The sequence below is a fragment of the Pseudorasbora parva genome, chromosome 2 (assembly GCF_024679245.1).
Source record: "Pseudorasbora parva isolate DD20220531a chromosome 2, ASM2467924v1, whole genome shotgun sequence".
Taxonomy (NCBI): Eukaryota; Metazoa; Chordata; class Actinopteri; order Cypriniformes; family Gobionidae; genus Pseudorasbora; species Pseudorasbora parva.
In genome coordinates this window covers 29,741,183-29,766,004 of record NC_090173.1, presented here as the reverse complement: position 1 = coordinate 29,766,004, position 24,822 = coordinate 29,741,183, and the positions used below count along the sequence as shown (strand labels likewise).

At 39.2% G+C, this 24,822-nt stretch overlaps 1 protein-coding gene and 1 long non-coding RNA gene across 3 annotated transcripts in view; one reads left to right on the top strand and one right to left on the bottom strand.

The window, feature by feature from the left end:
* gsg1l (gsg1-like) overlaps positions 1–24,822 on the top strand; it is a 42,397-nt gene that overhangs the window by 4,786 nt on the left and 12,789 nt on the right. The window contains exons 2-3 of the mRNA XM_067414946.1: positions 5,308–5,355; positions 11,203–11,355. Coding sequence (XP_067271047.1) covers positions 5,308–5,355; positions 11,203–11,355 — 201 coding nt within the window. The remainder of the gene's footprint in view (positions 1–5,307; positions 5,356–11,202; positions 11,356–24,822) is intronic.
* LOC137039671 (uncharacterized) lies at positions 18,783–20,215 on the bottom strand. Of its 2 annotated transcripts, none has more exons than XR_010897762.1 (3): positions 19,582–20,215; positions 19,293–19,450; positions 18,783–19,192 (listed from the first exon to the last, which is right to left on the bottom strand). It is a non-coding gene; the product is annotated as an uncharacterized lncRNA (long non-coding RNA). The 2 variants fall into 2 exon arrangements; XR_010897763.1 differs by having other exon boundaries at positions 19,293–19,394.

The following is a 24,822-nucleotide window of genomic DNA, read 5'->3' as shown; positions in this document are numbered from 1 at the left end:
CTGGTCGCACGCGCGCCCGCGCACCCGCGCACCCTTTTGGGAGAAGAGCCCGTACAAGGAAATTACGCCCATTCTATGTCACACAAACCTGTATTCGAAAAATTTCTATTGACATAGAAATACTCCATTAAACGTCCAACTTAGTTTTTGAAACTTTGCCCATGTTTAGGATGTGAAGTGTGAAGTGTGTAAATGTGAAGTCTTAAAAAACCGGTTAACGGTTAACAGTGTAAAAAGCTCAGTATGCATGAAACAGCATTTCACCCCCCCCCCAAAAAAATGAAGCATCACACACATTCCTAATATTAGGATCCAAAGAAAGCTTATGCAGCGATTGTGTTCTTCCAAAATATCTTCTTCAGCATGTTTATTGCTGCTGTCTAGTGTGATCCGATGAGTCGGTGAGCGGGGCTACTGAATTACATGTGCCTATTATTCTGTAGAGGTGGTGTTACACCACTAGATGACGTGAAGATGAAGCACACAATCGTTTTCTGGGCCTGGTGTCTATAAAAGCTTCTTTGACTAACAAGGACGTTTTCAGCTCTGAAACTTACAGGATAATCTTATATTACCATGACCTTTTATATATCAAAAGCTCAAGGGAAGGTGGATTTCTCAATTCATCACCCCTTTAAATAAGCCAAAAATCAAGCACAAGCGTAACAAAACATTTAAAGTTGAAGTGCGGGTGCGTTGAATTGTACTAAATCAAACTCAATCATAATAATTAATAATGTTCATAATAATATAGAGATAATAATATATTGGATTATATGGTTGATAATAATATAGCCCACAACAACAAAAAATCATCTTCCGCTTATCTGGGGCTGGGTCACGGGGGACACAATCTAAGCAGAGACGTCCAGACTTCCTTCTCTCTGGCCACTTCCTCCAGCTACCCCGAGGTGTTCCCAGGCCAGCTGGGAGACAAAATCCCTCCAGCGCGTCCTGGGTCTTCCCCGGGGCCTCCTCCCGTGCCCAGAACACCTCCCTGGGAAGGCGTCCTGGAGGCATCCGAAATGGATGCCCGAGCCACCTCAGCTGGCTCCTCTCGATGTGAAGGAGCAACGGTTCTACTCTGAGCTCCTCCCGAGTGACCGAGCTTCTCACCTATCTCTAAGGGAGCGCCCGGCCACCCTGCGGAGAAAGCTCATTTCAGCTGTATCCGGGATCTTGTCCTTTCGGTCATGACCCACAGCTCATGACCATAGGTGAGAGTAGGAACGTAGATTGACCGTTAAATCGAGAGCTTCGCCTTACGGCTCAGCTCCTTTTTCACCACGACAGACCGGTACATCGCCCGCATTACTGCAGCTGCTTCACCGATCCCTCTGTCAATCTCCCGTTCCATCCTTCCCTCACTCATGAACAAGACCCCAAGATACTTAAACTCCTCCACTTGAGGCAAGAACTCTCCATCAACCTGAAAAGAGCAAGCTACCCTTTTCCGACTGAGAACCATGGCCTCGGACTTGGACGTGCTGATTCTCATCCCAGCCGCTTCACACTCGGCTGCAAACCATCCCAGTGCATGTTGAAGGTCCCGGTCTGAGGTTGCCAACACGACAACATCATCTGCAAAGAGCAGTGATGAAATCGCATGGAGACACTCTCCGGCCCTTGGCTGCGTCTAGAAATTCTGTCCATAAAAATTATGAACAGAACCGGTGACAAAGGGCAGCCCTGCTGGAGACCAACATGCACCGGGAACAAATTTGACTTACTGCCGGCAATGCGAACCAAGCTCCTGCTCTGGTCGTAAAGGGATAGTACAGCCCTAAGCAGTGTCCTGGTGCCATGTGCACTGATGGACACCTTTATGCTTGAACATGGTGTTCATTATGGACAAGCCATGGTTAGCACAGAAGTCCAATAACAGAACACCGCTCGGGTTCAGATCAGGGGGGCCGTTCCTCCCAATCACGCCTCTCCAGGTGTCTCTGTCACTGCCCACATGGGCGTTGAAGTCCCCCAGTAGAACGATAGAGTCTCCAGTCGGAGCACTTTCTAGCACCCCTCCCAGAGACCCTAAGAGGGCCGGGTACTCTGCACTACCATTCGGCCCGTAGGCACAAATGACAGTGAGAGACCTATCCCCGACTCGAAGGCGCAGGGAAGCGACCCTCTAGCTCACCGGGGTGAACTGCAACACATGGCGACTGAGCTGGGGGGCTATAAGCAAACCCACTCCAGCCCGCCGCCTCTCACCATGGGCAACTCCAGAGTGTGGTTCCAGAGCCCAAGCTGTGCATGGAGGTGAGCCCGACTATTTCTAGTCGGTATCTCTTGACCTCCCGCACAAGCTCAGGCTCCTTCCCCGCCAACGAGGTGACATTCCACGTCCCTAGAGCCAGTTTCCGTGTCCAGAGATTGGGTCGTCGGGGGCCTCGCCTTCGACTATCGCCCGATCCACTATGCACCGGCCCCTTATGATCCCTCCTGCAGGTGGTGAGCCCACAGGAGGGCGTCCCCACGTTGCTCTTTCGGGCTGAGCCCGGCTGGGCCCCATGGGTGAAGGCCCAGCCACCAGGCGCAAAAATACGGTTACTCAAGTACTCAGGTACTCAAACCCCTCCACCACGATAAGGTGACAGTTCAAAGAGGGGATATACATATATATATATATATATATATATATATATATATATATATATATACGTTTTAAAGCCATGCTCCCTCTAGCTGCCATAAAAATAATGAATGAATCAAACTCACAATCGTATGATCCCATGTTGTTGTTGAGTGCAATGCTTTACCAAATTAGCAATGCAAAACCTGAAATATTAAGCAGATAAAAGGGAAAAATGCTTTAAAATGAAAGTGTCCTGCTGTCAATAGGAACACAATTTTAAAAAACACTCCTGTGCGTCGTATTTAATTAATTAAAATATTGTCGATAGGGGCGCAACTTTAGTAAACGCTCCTATGGGTCATATTTCAAGGAAGTGACAAACGATATATATAGGTGTATTGGTTGGAGGACATGTTGGAAAATAGTTATGTATATTATATTGTATTTCTGTCAATAGATTCTCGTAAATACTACAAACCCCAAAAATTTGGGAGACTATACAAATTGTGAATGAGGTGTAAAAATTGTGAAAAGGAATGCAATAATTTACAAATCTCGTCAACTTATATTTTATTCAAGATAGAATATAAATAACATATCATATGTTGAAAGTGAGACATTTTAAAAATGTCCTGCTAAATTTGGATTTGGCACTCATTTTGAATTTCATGAGAACTACACATTCCAAAAAAGTTGGGACAGGTAGCAATAAGAGGCCGGAGAAGTTAAATGCACATATAAGGAATAGCTGGAGGACCAATTTGCAACTTATTAGGTCAATCGGCAACATTATTGGGAATAAAAAGAGCATCTCAGAGTGTTTCTCAGAAGTCAAGATGGGCAGAGGATCACCAATTTCCACCAATGCTGCGGCAAAAATTGTGGAGCAATATCTGAAAGGAGTTTCTCAGAGAAAAATTGCAAAAAGTTTAAAGTTATTATCATCTACAGTGCATAATATCATCCAAATCTCTGTGTGTAAGGGTCAAGGCCGGAAAACTATACTGGATGTCTGTGATCTTCAGGCCCTTAGACATTACTGCACCACATAAAATAATGCTACTGTAATGGAAATCACAACATGGGCTCAGGAATACTTCCAGAAAACATTGTCAGTGAACACAATCCACCGTGCTATTCGCTGTTGCCTACTAAAACTCTATAGGTCATAAAAGAAGTCATATCTAAACATGATCCAGAAGCGCAGGCATATTCTCTGGGCCAATGATCATTTAAAATGGACTGTGGCAAAGTGGAAAACTTTCTGTGGTCAGACAAATCAAAATTTGAAGTTCTTTTTGGATATCTGGGATGCCATGTGATCTGGACTAAAGAGGACAAGGACAACCCAAGTTGTTTTCAGAACTCATTTCAGAAGCTTGCACCTCTGATGGCATGGGGTTGTATGAGTGTGTGTGGCATGGGCAGCTTACACATCTGGAAAGGCACCATCAATGCTGAAAGGTATATCCAAGTTCTAGAAACACATATGCGCCCATCCAGATGTCACCTCTTTTAGGAAAGACCTTGCATTTTCCAACATGACAATGCCAGACCAAATACTGTATCAATTACAACATCATGGCTGCGTAGGATCCGGGTACTGAATGGCCAGCCTGCAGTCCATATATTTCCTCCATAGAAAATATTTGACGCATCATAAAGAGGAAGATGCGACAAAGAAGACCTAAGACAGTTGAGCAACTAGAATCCTATATAAGACAAGAATAAGACAACATTCCTATTCCTAAACTTGAAAAACTCGTCTCCTCAGTCCATAGACATTTGCAGGCTGTCATAAAAAGAAGAGGGGAGAACACACAGTGGCCTTTGTCCAACTTTTTGAGATGTGTTGATGCCATGAAATTTAAAACCAACTTATTTTCCCCTTAAAATATACATTTTATCAGTTTAAACATTTGATATGTCGTCTATGTTGTATTCTGAATAAAATATTGAAATTTTAAACTTCCACATCATTGCATTCTGTATTTATTCACAATTTGTACAGTGTCACAATTTTTTTGGAATCGGGTTTGTACACACTGCACCTTTAATATGTTGCTGTCTTCATATAACCATGCTACTTTAGATGATCTCACTTCTATTTGACCTCTGTTATTTAGGCACAGCTTAGCATCTTTATTCACTACTCCACAGGCAAGATTATCATTGAAAGTTGCAAACTAATGTTTTATGGAAAAATAGCCTTGAGCCTCAAATTATCCTTGCCAGTTTAATTAAAAGTCCAATTTTTGAGGACGCACCAAAAACTTTTTTTTTATGTTCTACCCCAGAGACACAGTAGAATATTAATTAAAAACTTTATTTTGGTTAGACCATAAACAACTGGTTTACTCATTTATTCGAGGCATATACAGACTTACTACACATTTATATGATTGCTTAAATGACAGAAAAGCATGTATTATGCTACAAATTCAACATGATATTAAGCAGTGAGTGTGCAAAAAATGCTTGGTTTGCGTAATCAAAAATGCCTCATTCCGAAATGACATGTGGAGGTTAATGCTGAGAAAGACAACAATCTCTTTAGACAAAAAACTCAAGTGATGAATACATCCAGCGGGAAGCAGACAGCTAAAGGCGTCTTATCACTGGAAAACAGCACTATAAAAATGAAGTTGAGCCCTCTGACTCTCTGTACACAAAAAGAGCTTGTAGAGCACGCAGATGTTAACTCTTTTGGTTGTTTTGTGTTTTTCCAGGTGAGAAATGCAGGAGTTTTATTGATCTGGCCCCAGCATCTGAGAGAGGTGAGTAATGGCTGTCATTAGAGTGCCATTCAGGCTTGTCCGACAGCACACACTGAAACCTATGATAGATCTCTTATCTCCGCCTTGGAGCATCCCTGCATTATTTGATACACACTTTGAGTGGTGCATTAGCTAAAGTATGCATGCATGAGTGAATGATCACATCCTACAGGTCAGTGCAGGTTAACAAGTTTTGCAATTGTTAACAAAAAAAAATTAGCCTTTAAAAATAATTTAACGGACTGTGATGCAATCTCACTCTTTAATAAACAGCGAGAGTCTTTCTTCAGAAGCCACTTGTATGTGCCAGATTTCAACTTTTTTCTTTTTGTTATATGAAGGTTATATTAAAACTTTTTTTCATGGTATTCAAACGCTTATCTATAATTTATACTTTTATTCTTGTCCAAGACAGAGCTTTAATCTTAGAAAATCCATAATAAATGTTTAAAACTGGATCAAAACAGTAAAAAAGAAAACCTGTGATTAGACTATTTTAGAACATAAGTTTCAGTCAACGTAATAAAAATACAAAATATAAAACTGTTAACACTTTACAATAAGGTTCATTAGTTCACAACATATAGTTAACATGAACTAATAATGAACTGCACTTATAAAGCATTTATTGATCTCTGTTGATGTTGTTGATGTAATTTCAACATTTACTAATAGTTTATTAAAATCTTGTTAACATTAGTTAATGCACTGTGAACTAACATGAACTAACCATGAACAGCTGTATCTTCATTAACTAACATTAACAAAGATTAACAAATGTACTGTTCATGGTTAGTTCATGTTAGTTAATACAATAACTAATGAAACCATAATATCCCTGTTCAAACCATCCTGCTCCAAGCAGGACTCAAACCCAGGTCTGCTGGCATGAGAGGTGGATGGACTAATGAGGAGCCTAAAGGCTCCAACCTCTAGTGTCAGTCAATAGATCGTGTTTTGAGATCAGAGGAATAAGGTTTACTTGCACAGGTGTATATATTCCCACCACAGAATGCTGTTAAACAGTAATACCAGTGAGAGTGTGAACACTGTATTTGTTTTCTAAATGTCCAAAAGGTCTGTATAGCTGAAAACACCCACAAACAAAAGTGTGATCCAATATTGACAACAAATTGTATTGTTCTTTGAAGTTACATTTAACTGATAACGTAATGCATTCCTTTACTAAAAATAATTTTAAAGGCAGGCTTTAATTTATGATGTTTTTTTATGGTGGCAAAGCCTTCAGAGGGGAAACATCATTTTAAATATGGAATTTTATTTCTGTTCAGGGGACTACTGCATAATACATCTCGCCTTGAACAAATCTGGAAATATTACTCTGCAATCAAAAAGGAAAATGAATTTTGCTTGCAAATTACATCTGCCACAGTTTCAGAGGAGAGCATTTGCAAAGCAAACTACACCATTGCCTTTTCTCTTTAGACTCTGTTTTTTTTATCTTATATGTCATGACTGACTCTCAAGGTCTCTGGTGATAATCATGTTTGATACAAAGCTGCCTGTATTTGTGGAATCAGCCAAAGAGCGATGGAAGTGCATTTTGATTGACGCGCTCTCAGATTCATCCCTTCGTCTAAGTGTTTTGTTTTTTTTTGTATGAAAGCATGTCAAGAATTGTTTGTGCAAAAGCTAGAATGGAAAATTTGATTTGTGATTACTAAACATACTCAGGTTAGGCCAACTGAAGATTTAGTGCTTCTATTTCTACTCTCTCAATGACGCCACAGATGATATCAAGCCTTCAAATAGTGCTTTTCTCTGGGACTGCCTCAAGGAGCCCTCGAGACAATCGACACACTGTTTATAGTCGCCTCTGAAGAATGTAGGGCAGACTTTCAAAGGTGCCCTGATGTGTTTGAACTCTCGAAGACAAACACTACAGACATTAATATTGCAGAATGCCGTCATATTTCAGGTTAAGGTGCTTTAATCACTCACCACCTGTGTTTCTCTCAAAGTCTGTCATCTTTTATTTACCATGTGTGTGAGGGAATGTGTTGGGAAACCCCAAACGAAGCCACATTTTACAGTGGATAATGGCTAGCACAGGGGTAGCCGCGGTAGACTATAGTCACCTGACTATTCACCTTCACAGCAGTGCCATTTTTGAACGTGAATGAAAGAGTTTTGAAGGATTGACACGTGCATCTCTTCAGTTGGTTGTACTGTTATTTAATGCGTTTTGGGTTGTTCTGTTGCACGCCGAAACACTACAAAAATATCTTTAAGAGAAATTTCAGTTTAAAAAAAACACCAGATCATTGAAAAAAGTAAGTCTATCCCTCACAGCTTCACTGTCACACCTGTCACAGCACTGCTCTGAATGAGGTGCACAATGTGAGCTCCGGATGTAAAAGGTAACAAAATAGCATTATGAGCTCAGACCAAAACAACAGCCTCTGCCGAGTCCTTCTCTGAGGAAGCTCCAGGGCGATTGGGAATTCTGCTTATTAGAAGAAACTGATTACTGTTATGAAAACCCCCTTGAGTCAGTCTGAAGGATACAACTAGATGTTTCCCTAATCTCTCAAAAATACATAAAAATGAAATAAAATAAATAAAGATTAAACATCCTTTTGAGGCACAAAATCAGCTTTGTTTTTCAAATTGCAGATGTTGCTGTCATGTCAAGTTGAGTATGATTACTGCTAAGGAGAAAGCTGACTTCTAGTAAGAACTGTTTATGCAATTGTTTACTCCTCTTTGCGGATACGCATCCCAAATGCGTATATTTCTCCAATGTATTTTTTTTTTTAAATTTCAGTAGTGTTCAAAAGTTTTGGATTAAAGAAATTAATACTTTAATTCAGCAAGGATGCTGAATTTAATTCATCAAAACAGTGAAAGTATAAATTAATAGGAAGGCAGCTTTAGTTTGAATATGGATTTTTTAAAGATTATTATAAGTGCTAATCCTAGGGGAGTCATGTGATCTCCACCAAACTCAGTCAACATTAAGCTAAGGCATAGCTTCATTGAAGCCAATGAAGGATGCTAAATTGCAAACGGATATAGGATATCTGTAATGGTGTTGCCATGGTGAGGGATTAAAGTATGAGGAAAAATGAGGACAGGACATGTCTTATATCTTCTAAAATGGCATTGTATGTTTGGTCATGGGGCTAAATTAATGAATGTTAAATGTCATTGTAAGTGCAATATTAAATATTTATTTCTTAAATATCTTAAATATTTTGCAGGGGAATTCACAGCATTAAACAATATTTTACTCAAAATTTTACACCATTTACACTATGCAAAAAATAAAATTATTTGAATAAAAAAAACACTTATTTTATTCAATTAATTACTGCAGTATTTTTAAGTTATAGGCAGTTTTGTATGTAAGCTTGTTTTCGACCATTAAATAAATATTGTTTTTAAAAAGATAATCGTGACTTTTTATTAATTCAGATATTTTTTTCTTCTTCGAATTGTGAGATAAAAAAAGTGCATTTGCAAGTTATAAAGTTCAATTCCTTTTTCTTAGAATTTCGATTTCACAATTCTGATTTTAATTCTGAGGGGAAAAAACATGCAACATTTGTTCTTTCTTTACCCAGAATTGAACCTTATTAGCTAAGAGATATAAACTTAAAATTCTGAGGGAAAAAAAGCCCAAATTTTGAGATTATTCGTTTAATCATCATACATCTATGATTCTCCTTCTAGAGTCTATCCCAGTTTCTTGGGCCAGAGACAGGGGTAAGAACCTTGCACAGATGGCCTGTCCATCACAGGGCTCTCAAAAACCCATAAGCAATTTTTGACTCTGCAATTTACCTAGACTGTTGGGGAAACCAGAGCACCCAGAGAAACATGCAGTCATATTATATGCAAGCCACAAGGCCTCCTGGTGCTGCCCTTGAATAAAATTCACAATCTTGGAAGAAAGTCATGATTCCTTGACTGAATTCGAGAACTCGATTTTAAAAAAACACTTTTGATTCTCAAAGGCTGCAATTCAGTGAAATTAAAATATGTATTATGGATTTAATATATATATGCTTTAATCATTTACATGCATGTAGGTTACGTGCATCTCAGATCGGTTCCCTTATAAAATAATAATTTGCTTCATTTATATACAGCGTATTTCTGAGTACTCAAAGCTCTTTACATATAGAAGTCGGAATCTCAACCACCAGCAATGTGCAGCATCCACCTGGATCATGTGACGGCAGCCATATTGCGCCAGAACACCCACCACACACCAGCTTATGGTGGAGAGGAGACAGAGAGATTAAGCCAATCAGGAGAGGTGGATGATTAGGAGGCCATGATGGACAGTGGCCAATGGGCAAATTTGGCCAAGATTTATCCTGGTTTGTCCTTCTGGTTACCCCCGAAGGACATCCTGGGATTTTTAATGACCACAGAAAGTCAGGACCTTAGTTTAACATCTCATCCGAAGGATTGTGCTTGTTACAGTACAGTGTCCCCATCACTATACCCTTCACAGTAAATGCTGCTCCACATGAATTGTTATCATTGAGCGCATCTCAAACTCCATCTCTGCATATGCTGTGAGTTTGGGTTGCTTATATTGTAAATCATTTACAACCCTTTACCAATATTTTTTTGAAATATGCAAACTGTTGTTCATTGCTATTTCAAAATAGGAGTTTAAACCCTCGCTTTGCAAAGTTTGTTTTGATGTCCTCATGTTGTTTAGCCAATATTAAACAAGGATGTGATGATGTTGCATGTGCTTCATCCCCTCAAAAGTTGGCATAACTAATCAGGCATTATAATATATTTTTCTCTGGGGTATTTTGAGCTGAAACTTTACAAACACTTTTTGGGGACACTGAGACATATTACATCTTGTAAAAAGGGGCATACTAGGTCCCCTTTAATTGGAAATTACAAATAATTTTGATATCGGCGATAGCTGATTCTTTTGACAATATATCAGGCTATCATCAATACAATATCATCGTCTATCAGCGCAACCTGGCATGGGTTATTCGTGCCCGTCCTCTATCCCACTGGGTTTCTCTGTCCCTTACATTCACAGGTACAGCACACATCTTTTTCATTCTAAATAATGGGATAGAAATAGCCAGTTTGAGTGCTTATGTTGAACTATAAGTGATAAAGCTGTGGCTTGAATGGTTTCTGTGCAGATCAATTCCATAGTTTTAAAAAAGACATACATATAACTAACATATGCATGTGTGCTTTATCACCTCAGTGATTGCATTTATATTTAATAATTCAATGCAACTTTGACAACAATCCCTTACTGAAATTTATGTCAGGAGAATGTCCTTAAACACTAATCAAAGAACTATCATACTGGTTTTTGTTTCTTTTTAAAAACATCAAAAGATGCACTTGAATCGTTTTCTTGATAATTTTGAACAGTGCGATTCGTTGTTTGTTTGACATAATATGGGAATGGTAAGCAGGGATGGTGGTTTAAAGGATATACATTATTTTCAACAAGTGGGATTTCATCACCCCTGAAATCAAGCCCTACCATAAATATTTAATCTATTTTGATATTTAAGTCCTATTGTTTCTGAAACCATTCTCAGGTTCAAATTAGATTAGTAATGTGCTCTTTCATTGAACAGCTATTATAGACTCTAGGTGTTCATATCATATGATTTCTGCTTAGTGAACTAAAAACACCCATCTGCACTGCTAATTGAACTCAACATGAAGAACTACCAATACATGTCCACTTTATATGCAGGGGGTGAGTTGTTCAATTTTCTCTCGAATCTGACCGTGTGAATAGAAATGACTATTACAGAATTATGGGGGAACAAGAGAGCGCTTTGCTCACCAGTGTGCGCTGTGTGTGTATTGCAGGTGTCCTTTGGCTGTCAGTTGTGTCTGAAGTGCTATACATCATGCTGCTGGTCGTTGGCTTCAGTCTGATGTGCCTGGAGCTTTTTCACTCCAGTAATGTGATCGATGGACTCAAACTGAACGCCTTCGCCGCAGTCTTCACTGTGCTGTCAGGTAGGCTTGCACCCTTGTCCCCACCTCACACTTAGAGAAACTAATTACGCATAACTTCATTACATTTATCACCCATACAAAGACACATTCCTGTTTGGTCTCACGGCACTCACAAATGATGGTGATAATAGAAAGGTTTGAGCTTTTTTTGTTTGTTAGTCCCCGCTGACAAAATACGGTTTCTGGTAACATTAGACAAAAGATTTTACTACAGTTTAGACTATACTTTAAAAAAATAACATAAACTACTGTTTAATGTATTGGGTTTTTCTTCTTTTTTTTTTTTCTTAAAAAAAGCTAAACTTATATTTAGCACACACAAAGATACTTCTTTCAAAAACAAACTAAATAATACAAAATATTTGTTTAAAAAGGAAACATTTGATATTTAATAGCTTATTACATCAAAAATCGAATAATTTCACACTTGACACACATTGATTTGGGAATGAGATAATGTGGAGAAAATGGAGGTCTCCCCAGACTTCATCTCTCTAGCTACAGTCCAGTGCATTATGGGTAAACCCCAGCAGTGAGAACACCAGAACATCTGCTGCTTTTTCGAATTTCTGATTATTTGATTTGAATACCTTCAACTAATACCCAACACAGTCCAGTTCATTTGAGGCATTAATGCTTTTTAATTCCAACTGAGAGAGAGAGAGAGAGAGAGAGAGAGAGAGAGAGAGAGAGAGAGAGAGAGAGAGAGAGAGAGAGAGAGAGAGAGAGAGAGAGAGACTTTGACTTTTAAAACACTTTAATTTACAAATATTACAAATATTACAAAAACAAAAAACAAACTAAAACATTTAAAAATTCATTTCATTTTACCAATTAAATACCAGATTCCCTGTTTCACCTACATTCACCAAAGCCCCTCCAAACCCCCATCTCCATTCGAAATAAAGCACATTATTGGTATGCTGATAGTAAGTATATTCAATGACCACTCTTGATTTTACTAAAGACTTAAAAAGGGTCACCATGTTCACATCCTCACCAGCATTTTTACACTGATGTGTTTTGAAAATTGCTAGTTTAGCTTGCCCTATTAAAAAATTGGCAAGTGTGCACTGTTGTTGCCAAGACCTCTTATATCGGCAACCCAATATAAATAAACTCTTAGTATAGGAGAAACCCAATTTCACAATAATCTTCTCCAATAATTCAAACAATGGGCTGAGTCTGAGACACTCACTAAACATATGAAACACAGAGTCAGGTGCTTTACAAAAAGGACATTCTGGGGAGACAGTATCATCAAGCTTCGAAATAAAAGAGTTTGAGGCAACAACGCAATGCAGCAGCCTCCACTGAAGGTCGCCACATCTCTTCGAAATAGGAGGTTTGTACAACAATCTCCAGGATGGACAAACCTCTTCAGAAATGGATAACCAAGACCTCCATTTAGTGTCTGGTCTATGTTTCAGTTGTCCATAATGCACAGATTTAACACAGCCATGATACAGCTTTTTTTTTTCAATACAATGAAATACCAATTCCCCACAACCTTTCAGAAAATTTGTTTGACATTTATCATCATCAAACTCCCAATCTTTAAGAATAACCTTAAACTCAGGAAAAGTTTGACAAATAAAACCATTCTGAAACACATTATTGATGAAAGAAGTCAGCGTCATAGGAAAGGAGGTCTTAAAATTCTGAATTAATCCCTCAACAATTCTAACCGAAGTTATCCCAACCTGATTAGCTAGTTCAGGTTCAGTTCGCCACTGACCTTTCGTAATATCAATCAAGTCCATAACTTTGGTAATGCCAGCATTCAAAAATTTGTCAATTATAGATGATGATACATTAGATGGCATTTCAAAAAGGGGATTAAAAAAAAGAGGTTCTGCAAAACCATAATGCTCATCCTCATGTCGAAGCAGTTTAAAACAATCCCATGATTTGAACACTGATTTATAAAAACTGAGAGGCAAAAAATGTGACTTCTCCACAAATGATTTCTGCATCAAGAACAACTGCTTGTCAAGACCAATTCCTCCAACACTCTTGAGTATATACAGACCAAAAACAACCCAAGGTACTTGATCTGAAGAATACAGGAGTTTTTGTAGAGTGTGCAGCCTCATTGCCATTATTTTGGATTCTAAGTGTATTAATCCCTGCCCTCCCTCTGCCACAGGGAGATAAAGGACACCTGGAGGAAGCCAGTGGCAACCATCCCAAAAAAACTTTACAAATGCCTTTTGAACACCAGTAATTAGTTCTTTAGGAGGATCCAAAACAGTACATTTATGCCATAGCATCGAAGCTGCCAGGTTGTTTATAACCAAACATCTCCCTCTAAAGGAGAGTTGTGGCAGAATCCATCGCCACTTCTGAAGTCTACAGATCACTCGATCAGATAGACCTTCCCAGTTCTTTTCGGTGTAACTTTTAGTCCCAAAATGAAGACCAAGGACTTTAAAGCCATCTCGGGCCCATCTGCATTGCTGTGGCAGCTGAGGAGGTCCCACGCCCTGCCAGTCTCCCAACAGCAAAGATGCACATTTCCCCCAGTTAATACGTGCAGATGAAGCTTGTTGAAATCTATCTAAAGAAGATATCAATCTTGAAACATCATCTGAATCTTTTATAACTATTGTTATATCATCAGCGTACGCTGTTAATTTAACTGGATCTGCATTAGGGAAAATGGGTACATTAACACCATGTAGTTGCCTCCTCAGTGAAACCAGGAGAGGCTCAATAGAAATTGCATACAGAAGCCCTGAAAGAGGGCACCCCTGCCTTATTCCCCTGTTTACAGAAAAAGGCCTTGTTAATGAACCATTAAGTCTTAACATGCTGTAAATGTCCTTATATAACAACTGGATGAGAGAAACAAAATAAGGACCAAAACCAAAGGCTTCCAGGGTCTTAAATAAATATTGATGGTCCACCCTGTCGAATGCCTTTTCTTGATCCAATGAAAGAAGACCAATGTCCAAATTGTGCATTTTTGCAACTGTAATAATGTCTCTCAGCAAGAAAAGATTATCAAATATCGATCTTTTGGGGATACAAAAAGTCTGATCTTTGTGAATGACTGATGCCATGCAGTTCTTAAGTCTATTAGTCAATGCCTTTGATAAAATTTTGAAATCAGCACAGATCAATGATACCGGGCGCCAGTTCTTTAGACACCCAAGATCACCCTTCTTTGGGATTAATGTCAGAATTGCCCTTCGACAACTCAAAGGAAGAGTTCCTTGATCAATGCATTCAAGAAAAACATCATAAAGGTCTTGTCCAATTATATTCCAGAAACACTTATAAAATTCTGCTGAAAGTCCATCCAAACCGGGTGATTTCCCAGCACTCATCTCCTGAACAGCTTGAGAAAGTTCTCGAAATGACAAAGAACTGTCCAAGTCATCACGCTCCTCTTCAGATATCTTAGATAAGTCACTTAAGAATTCACCAACTGCTGCTTCATCACAGGTTTCAGAGGAGTATAAATCTTTGTAAAAGGAAAGAGCATAACGTTGTATTTCCCGTTGGTCAGTTGTAACTCTGCCACCTGGAATCTTCAATTGATGAAAGATTTTATTTTCTCTTGACTTTTTTTCAAGTCCAAAAAAAAAGACTGTAGGAGCATCCATATCATTCAGCTGGGCAAACCTGGTCCTTAAAAGTGCCATTTTTCCTCTTTCCTCCAATAAATTCTTTAAAAGAAGCTTATCTCTTGCCACAGAGTCAATAGAAGATGAATTATTATGGGTAGAGTCACTGCTTTGCCCAAGGATGTCTTGTTCGAGAATCTTCATTTTTTCTTTAAGGGCTGTAGTACTATGTGCAGTGAACTGTTGGCAGAAGGACTTAATTTGAGCTTTGCCATTGTCCCACCATTGACTCAACGACTGAAATTGGCATCTCTCCTCTCTCCAAGTTTTCCAGAAAAGATTAAAAGAGTGAATAAAGGTGCAGTCCTGCAATAATCTATTATTAAAGTGCCAGTGTGACTTAGAGAATCCAGAAAATGAGACAGAAACTACAATAGACAAATAGTGATGATCAGAAAGAAAAGATGGCGAAATCGAGCTACTAAAAAACCTACCCCTATTGCTTTTTGCAACATAGACACGGTCAAGTCTAGCTCCAGACAAATGATTGGAATTAGCTTTTAGCCATGTATACTGCCTGACCCCAGGAAAAGCCTCCCTCCACAAATCAACTAAATTGAAATCATTAATTAATTTCTTTAAAATCTTAGCTGAAGATGGGTGCGGTTCATCATGATTCCTGTCTAGATCCGGATTAACAGTACAATTAAAATCACCACCAAGTACAATAATATTTCCCAAAGGACACTGTGCCAATGCATTAGAAAGTATTCTGAAAAAAATGATACGTTCTCGACCAACATTTGGTGCATACACATTAAAAAAAGAAAAATGTGTATCACCCAAGACAATATCAGCCCTCAGAATCCGACCAGGCATTACTTCAACCATGTCTGCTTGACTACAGACACTTGGGGAAAAAAGGATGGCAACACCTGCACTAATGTTTGTTCCATGACTTAATAAAACATTGCCTTTCCAGTCACCAACCCATTGTACCTCATTCTGCTGATCTGTATGTGTTTCCTGTAATAGAATTACATCTGCCTTCTTTAAACGCAAATAATCAAATAAAGTCGTTCTCTTTTCACTACCCCGACAACCATTGATATTAAAAGTCCCAATGTTTAAGGTTGTCATAAGTAAAGAAAAGATTAAGCAAAGAACCAGCCAAAATCTCACCCTGTTAACTGACATGATCCTATTAATATTTTTTAACTTCTAATCTTTTTTTAACCAAACTAACATGTTTCTTGAGTCTATATCGTTTTTGTTGATCAAGCTCCTCCAATGAAGCTTTTTTCATAGCAATGACACAGGAATCAACAAAAAGCTGCAAATCAGAAAAATATTTTTCCAATTTTGGTTTTCGCTGATTAAAAGTGCTTTCCAGAAAATCATTAATTTGTTGCACCGTATAATAAGGTGGCTTCATTAGAAGACTACTTTTCCTGTCTGCGTTGCTCCCTTGTGAACTGACATCAGTGTAAAGATCATCAATATCAGATTCCTCACTGTCAGAATCCATATCTATGGACTGAGTGTCAGCTCCCTCGGTGATCTGGACCACCTCACCCAGTGCCAGACCAGCCGGTGCGAGCGAGTCCTCGAGTCCCGCGAGCTCAGCTGGCTCTCCCGGCCGCTCTAGATCGCTTGTTCCCGCATCGGCGATCTTTAATGCACCGCTAGTCTCACTGCTGGCATTATCAAGTTCACTAACGCTCACCGAACTATTTTCTGCAACCTCAGCATGACTGTTCGTTGCGTGCCCTTCCGGATATTCTTCACCCTTAGACAAAGAATCAGATACAGCGCGCTCATCGGTTTTATTGCCTGAATCCTGATTAATATTTACCGAGGTAGTAGCCACTATCTCCGCAGGTATATTAGGTTCAGTCTCATTCTGATTAGCCACCTTATTAGATGGGCATTTCTTTTTTGTGTGACCAAAAATCCCACAAGAGAAACATTTCATTGACTCCGTACTGATAAAAATCGTATAATCTTTTCCTTCCAAAGTCAATTTCACTGAAACATCTAAATTTTGAAATTCAACACTCAAAATCATGAAAGTTTGACGCCTAAAGGACATCACATGCTTCAAATCGGGATTTTTAACCCCAAGAGGAATCATTTTAATCGGCATCAATATTTTACCATAGCGGCCAAGTAGTCGCTCAAGTGAGTCATTGGAAATGAACGGAGGAACATTAGAAAGAATGACCTTTTTAGAAGGGCTCGACAGAGGTAAAACGGGCAGAAAAGCATCACCAACAGACAAACCAACTTCTACTAAATGATGAACCATAGACTCTTCTTTCAAAAACACAACGAAAGCTTTATTCATTCTAGAAGCTGACAATATGTTACGAGCACCTATTTCACTACTAATAGCAGTCAAGCAGTCTTCAACTGAGATAGATCCATCAGGAACACATTTACAGCCGTTCCGGGCGGTTAACGTAGCAAACCGTCAGAATCCGCCGACATTTTGCACTTACCCTACCAGTTTTAAATAACTAGAAGGCAAATTAAACTAAATTACTATAGAAAGAGGAAAAAGAAAAGTAAACTCACTCAAAAAGCCGCCACACGCGCTCAAACACTCACGCGCTCCACCCAGTCACTCCGCACATCCGCACACGCGCACTCACGCAGAGAGAGAGAGAGAGAGAGAGAGAGAGAGAGAGAGAGAGAGAGAGAGAGAGAGAGAGAGAGAGAGAGAGAGAGAGAGAGAGAGAGAGAGAGAGAGAGAGAGAGAGAGAGAGAGAGAGAGAGAGAGAGAGAGAGAGAGAGAGAGAGAGCCTTTGTGTGGTTAGCTGACAGTGTTTAAAAATGAGGTTGGATAAAATAAATAGGCTTTTAACTAGAAAAAAATATTTCCAAATCTTCAGTTGTTGATATCACAGGTTATCCACCCAATCAAACTATAGTATCCTGGCACAAATTCATCTGTCACTTGGTAGAAATCAGCAAGATTAGCAGAGGTGTCAAGTAACGAAGTACAAATACTTCGTTACCTTACTTAAGTAGAGATTTCGGGTATCTATACTTTACTGGAGTAATTATTTTTCTGCCTACTTTTTACTTCTACTCCTTACATTTTCACGCAATTATTTGTACTTTCTACTCCTTACTTTTTAAAAATAGCCTCGTTACTCCTCTTTTATTTCATCTTGTTTAAAAAAAAACTATGCAGATAATTCGCGTCATCCGGATAGTGTGAATTTGATTGTGGTTGGATGAGAAGTGTAAACATATACCAAACCAACACCCTATTGGTTACTACGCGATCCATCGAGCCTCCACATGCACTGCATGAAAAGTGGGATTTTCGTCCCCGTAAACGGCCGGAAATCTCCCTGATTTTCGACAATTAACGTCAGTTTACAGCCTGTGAACGTCGCGTTCGTCTGTGCCACATATTGACGGAAACGAACCATGACGTATGTGGAGCTTGCGGAGGCATGCTGGCGCCGGCGCTAATGGCTCTAATTAGCATATGAATAGCAGCTCTGGGCGGCGCCTTGCCGGAATGGCTTGAATTTCCTCACTCAGTATTGGTTGAAACTACTACATTGAAACAAGAAATATCACTCGTGATTGGTTGGCAGATCTGTTACTATTGGTCAACCTGGGTAATAAATTAATAAATTTAAACCCCCAAATTATAATAATTTTACACACATATATATATAAAATTATGATTTGCATATTAATTTTTAATTGTATATATTCATATTCATGTGATATGCTATTATGTTTTATATTCATGTCATTGTTATCCTATGGACTACGCTATTATAACCATCAAGGACATTCATTTATTGAGGAAAGGAAAATATGCCAGGGACGTGCAGTTTATTCAAAGAAAGAGCTTTATTAGAACAAACACAAACACACAACCAAATGCAAAACGTTTGAGATCTGCCCACACAACAATAGGAAGCTCACGAGAAGCCCAAAATCCTACAGCAACATGAAGTCTCTGTTTTCCGCTTCAGAGCTGTAGGTAACTAGCGCCATTCTGTCTGATTTCAGTCCATTTTTCAGACGTCTGTCGTGCGTTGCCCTGTTCTTTGGAATCGCCTCTAATCTCGATTGCAGCGTGGCACAGAGCTCGGCGAGCTCCTGGCTGGTCGAACAGTCCATCCAAACACCGCGCGAACGATGCCGTCTTCCTCATCAGACATCAGGTCTATGGTAGCGCACTTCCAAAGGCCCACCTCATCCTCAGCTAACACGCTCTTTCTTGCTTGTAGCAGCTGTAAAAACAAACAATAAAGACAATCAGTATTGCGCGATGTACTGCACCTGAAAAATAGTCACACTGACCAAAAACGGATCTAATCTAATAAATCTTACCCTCTTTCTTCTCAATCGACTCCGGTCTTCACAGCTTCTGCGTGCGATGCAAGAACCGGATGTTTGTACCTCCTGCGTACTGTCTCTATGTCTTACATGCAGCTGGAAAACAATTAAATGAGTGTTATGACGAAGTTGTGAAGACGGCGTACTGCTTCCTGTAAAATGACCAGAAAAAGAAAACACTTTTATAAAGCAACTTACATTTGTTCTTTTACTAGGCTAATTTCAGCTTGTGCTACTTAAAAAGCTTTGCTTTAGGTTACTTTAGCTTAGATAACAGTCTTACCGCAATCTTAGGACTGGTCTTCTCTTAGGCACTCGTCTTCTCTTCTTAAAGTTAGTATCTTCCACACAGTTTTTCGACTCCAAAGCAAGCAACCTATCGTCTATGGACAGCAACCTGGAGATTACTAAAGTTAACTGCTCGTTAAAATCGGCAGCAAACTGAGCAAGCTGACGAGATAGCCCACTGATTGCATTCAGCTGTTTCTTCCCGCCGGTGTTACAGATCAACTGGGGATCATGTTATCTGGGGACGGGCGCGTGCACGCAGCTAGTTTTACCTGGATTTACAGCAGATGTTAGACGAGGACAGATTCGTCACAGCGGATTTTCCACTGAACAGATTTAAAACGCTTTCCACATTATTGGTAAATGTTTGCATAATATCAGGCTCTGTGTTTTCCTCTGTCGCTGCTTTGCTGTATGTTTCAAACGCAGTTTAAGGGAATTTTTTAATGTGGTTTCATTTCACAACACAGACCACGCCCACATTTTGTTACATTCTTTTCGATGAAAGTCGTATCCAATGACAATTACATTCAATAAATTACATTGTGTCGTATTAGTATCGGAATTTTTATTTTATTTTTAATAACTATTGTTTTTGTAATTTGCTTAGGGTATTTTTTAAATTATATATATATATATATATATATATATATATATATATATATATATATATATATATATATATATATATATAACTAAAATAACTCATAGCCTGTCATATTACCTTTCTCATATTAGCCTATTATATTCTATTATAATCTATTATATTGCCCACCCCTTGCCCACCTGCACATCCCAGCTGATATAAAAGATTTGGGGGGTCATTCTGCATTTGAAAGTTTGAAAGGGTTTTAAATCTTCTAAATAAAGTAAAAGGATTCAAAATCAAGTAATTTATATATGCCAAAGTCAACTTTAAACATATACAATGTAATTTCCAAACAGCAAAATTGTGGCCAGTGAAAATGCTGAGTGGCTAGTAACTTTGGAAAACCACTAGCCACAGTGGCCGGTGAGCAAAAAAGTCAATGTCAACCCCTGTATGTATGTATATATATATATATATATATATATATATATATATATATATATATATATATATATATATATATATATATATATATATATATATATATATATATATATATATATATATACACACACACACACACACACACATACATACATATGTATGTATGTATGTATGTATGTATGTGTGTGTGTGTGTGTGTGTGTGTGTGTGTATATATATATATATATATATATATATATATATATATAGTGCCGTTAAAATTCATTTGCGTTAACACGTTAATTTTGACAGGCAATGATATATGATATATAAAGTTTGCTGATGTATGACGCCGCTTATTAGCAGGAGACCGCAATGATTGGTAAAAGTTGCGGTGATTGGTCAAAATTGCGAGTCGCACTGAATTCACGGGGACTGATTGCAAATGACACACAATAAATAATCTAGAATACTTTCATCAAATATATAAATTCAAGCTTAAGGTTAAGATTTTACAATTAGGCTATACTGAGCCTGATCTATCTAAGAGATTTTCTTAGAAGGAAGTTAATACCTTTTAAATGTCACATGGGTTAAAACTCCTGCTACCCTGATTTGCATTTGTATAGCTCACAGCATGTTCATTTACATGTTAAAGCCTCCCCTGGAGTTAAGGGAAGGGGGGTCTTGGGGGGGACAACTGCCAAGCAAGGCCCACGTCAATTTCTGACAATTCACGGCAGTTTTCGGTGTCGCCTGCAAACTGCCGTGTACAGTCGTAAACCTGATCTTCCACGACAATCTACAGTGCCGCTTACTGACGAAAATCCCACTTTTCATGCAGTGATGACTCAAGCACAAATCACACACGGTGTTGCCAGATTGGGCGGGTTCCAGCGGACGAGCACGCACTTTCAGTCAATCAGCAGCAGACGCGCTCATTCATGACAGCCAGGTTTTTAGCGCGATAACTCGTCGTAGATGTATTCAAGTGATCGCTATGGTAAAGTGGCATACATACAGTATATATATAAAAGCCGTTTCTACAGAAAACGTGGATTACACCTGTGACTCGAAGACTCTTTATAAATATAATCATGATTCCTGTCCATCATAATATACACACTCAGGACATCTGCGACTAGCAACCCCAACAGCTGCTGAAAGAGGTTTGAATCAATGATGAATCAGTTTGGACTGGGCTAAGTGCATGTTCTATGAACAAGGGTAGGCTACTGTAGTTTTGTCAGAGCAAAGCTAAGCGCATTGTTGTTATTTTTTTGTCGGCGGATTATTGTACAGTATCAATGAATTACGCATTTTGGCAGTGGCATGGGCGTAGATTACGGGGGGGGACGTGTCCCCCTCACTTTTATTAAATGTATTTTCGTCCCCCGCACTTTTATTGGGTCTCATCGATTCTAGTCGACCCGCTCCGAGCGGGATGCGAACCAGCATTACCCTGCGCGGCGACGGCCAAATTAACAGGGACGCTAAAGACAGCCTTCTCTAATCTCGGTTGATAGAGCGCTTTTTGAGGTCACGGGCAAGTGTATTTACATAGAAACCAATGTGAATACATTAAGATTTAAAATCAGAGACAAAAAAATAATCTATGCATGACCTGCTGTCATTTTATTTGCATCTAAATATGAGGAGGGCGCTCTCACAGAAAGTCCAAAAGCGGATTCGTAGAAGTAATACCCTGTCGCGCTGGAGCTGCAGCTGAAGGAAAACAATCGTTATGAGTGATGAAACGTGACGAAGACAGTCAGACGAGTGCGACAATATATGCTTTATGTGTGTTTTTCAAGCCATCTCAATGTAGCCTATTTATTGACAATAAAGTAGCCTATCATATGAATAATGCAGCTTTTATAATGTTTAGTATCTTCTGCTCACCAAGGCTGCATTTATTTAATCAAAAATAGTTAAACAGTAATATTGTGAAATATTATTACAAATTAAAACAGCTTTTTTCCTATGTGATCAAAGCTGAATTTATCATTACTCCAGTCTTCAGTGTCACATAATCCTTCCCTAATCACTCTCATATGAGGATTTTATAATCAACAAACATTTATGATTATTATCTGTGTTGAAAACAGTTGTGCTGCTTTAAAATGTTGTGTAAACCATGATACATTTTATTTTTCAGGATTCTTTGATGAATAGAAAGTTCAATGGACAGCATTTATTTGCATTTATTAAATAAATTATTATCTTTTGTAATATTAACAATATCACTTGTGATCAATTAAATGCATGTCTGATCAATAAAAGTATTAATTTCTCTCTTTTTTAATTTTACCACAAATGTTTAGATGGTTTCCACAAAATTTAAGCATCACCATGAGCAGCACAACTGATAATAATCATAAATGTGTGTTGATCATCAGATCCTCATATGAGAATGATTAGTGAAGGATCATAGGACACTGAAGACTGGAGTAATGATAAATTCAGCTTTGATCACAGGAATAAATTGCATTTTACTATATATTCACAGAGGAGGAAAGTGGGCTGGTTTTGTTGAGCTTTGAGCCCTGCACAATCCTATGACACACTCCTGCAGTCATTAAAATAGTTCAGCTTTGTTTGTAATGTCCAAGTAGTTATATTTCGTTTAGTTTCTTTATTAAAGTTAATTTAGAAAAATGTTTGGATAATTTGTTTGTTTGTTAATTTTTTTTAAAGTGACAACCAAGCAGTCAGCAGTCGACAGTGGGTATGAGGTTAGGGGTGTAAAAAAAGTCAGGGCCCGTAGGGCTCTAAAGCGTCGTCAATCTGGCAACACTGATCACACATGTAGCCTACATTTACATTCCAATAAAGGTTATTGATAACATTACTTATAGGCAACTAGTCATCATATCTTCCGCTTCAGGAAACACATGTTAATGCTCAGCAGGACACATATGGTATATTTCCATTGTACTAAAATGCATTCATTTTCAATGGGTATATATGCAGCTGAAGCAGGTAGCTAGTGCCTCCCAAATTTTTCAACATTAACATATAACATTATTGTCATTATGGCCTTTAGAAAAATGTTTTTTGAGGAGGTGAGGTAGTGCACTAATAGGCCCCTGTGGTGTGGCCTAAGCTTTTGTCTTTAATGGCATTTTTTTCCTTACATTACTTTTACTTTTATACTTTAAGTAGTTTTGAAACCAGTACTTTTACACTTTTACTTAAGTAAAAAGCTTGAGTTGATACTTCAACTTCTACAGAAGTATTTTTAAACCCTAGTATCTATACTTCCACTTGAGTAATGAATGCGAGTACTTTTGACACCTCTGAAGATTAGGCAGATGCCAGAATAGACATGCCCTAAATCCTCAAACAAAATGAACAAAACTCTTCAAGGTACCAGAATGTTACATAAAAACTTTACAAAGTTTTACAGTAGGGCTGTGCAATATATCGCAATTATCAAAATATCACAAATGTACATATCGCAATGGCACGCAATATCTGAATGATTTTAATAGTTCCCTTTATCGAGGGAACTCAACACTGCGTCATCGAGTGACGACACTAGGGGAACGCCCCCAGCATAACGGCTCTGAAGTATGAATGAAATCAGCCACCGATCCGATTGGTGCAACGTAATGACGTAGTAGGTGACGGCGTACGCGGAAGCTATAAGAAGGCGCCGTCACATACAAGCGACAGTCTTTGCTCTTCAGCGAGGCGCTCTGTGTTGATATTGTTTGTCTATTTACTGTTGTCTGTCACCAATATCACATTTAAGCATGGCAAGCGAGCAGTTTAGACGGTGTGTGCACCCGTGCCCGCGCTTCATTACGGGCTCGGACACACACCAGCTGTGTGTGCAGTGTCTCGGGGCGCAGCACGCTCAGGCGGCGCTTGAGGGTGCCGCCTGCAGCGAGTGCGAGAGGCTGCCGCTCCGGGTGCTGCGCTCACGGCTGGCCGTTTTCACCGAGAGCGGCCAGGCTCGCGAGCCCCGTGGATCTGGTCCCGCGTCTGTTGAGGCAGCGCGGCGGCGTAGATCCTGTGGCTCACAACTGGATCTCGCGACAGGAGGCGGGCATGCTGAGACATCTTCCCACTCCTCGTCCGAAGATTCAGATGCTCTTCCACCTCGTGAGGAAGCCCGCGCCGCGGCATCTTCCCACAAGGTCGATAACCCAGTGCTGATGCTGTCTGATTCCAAGGGGTCAGATCAGTTCAGCCTGGAGGCAGGCGGAGTGCAGGTGA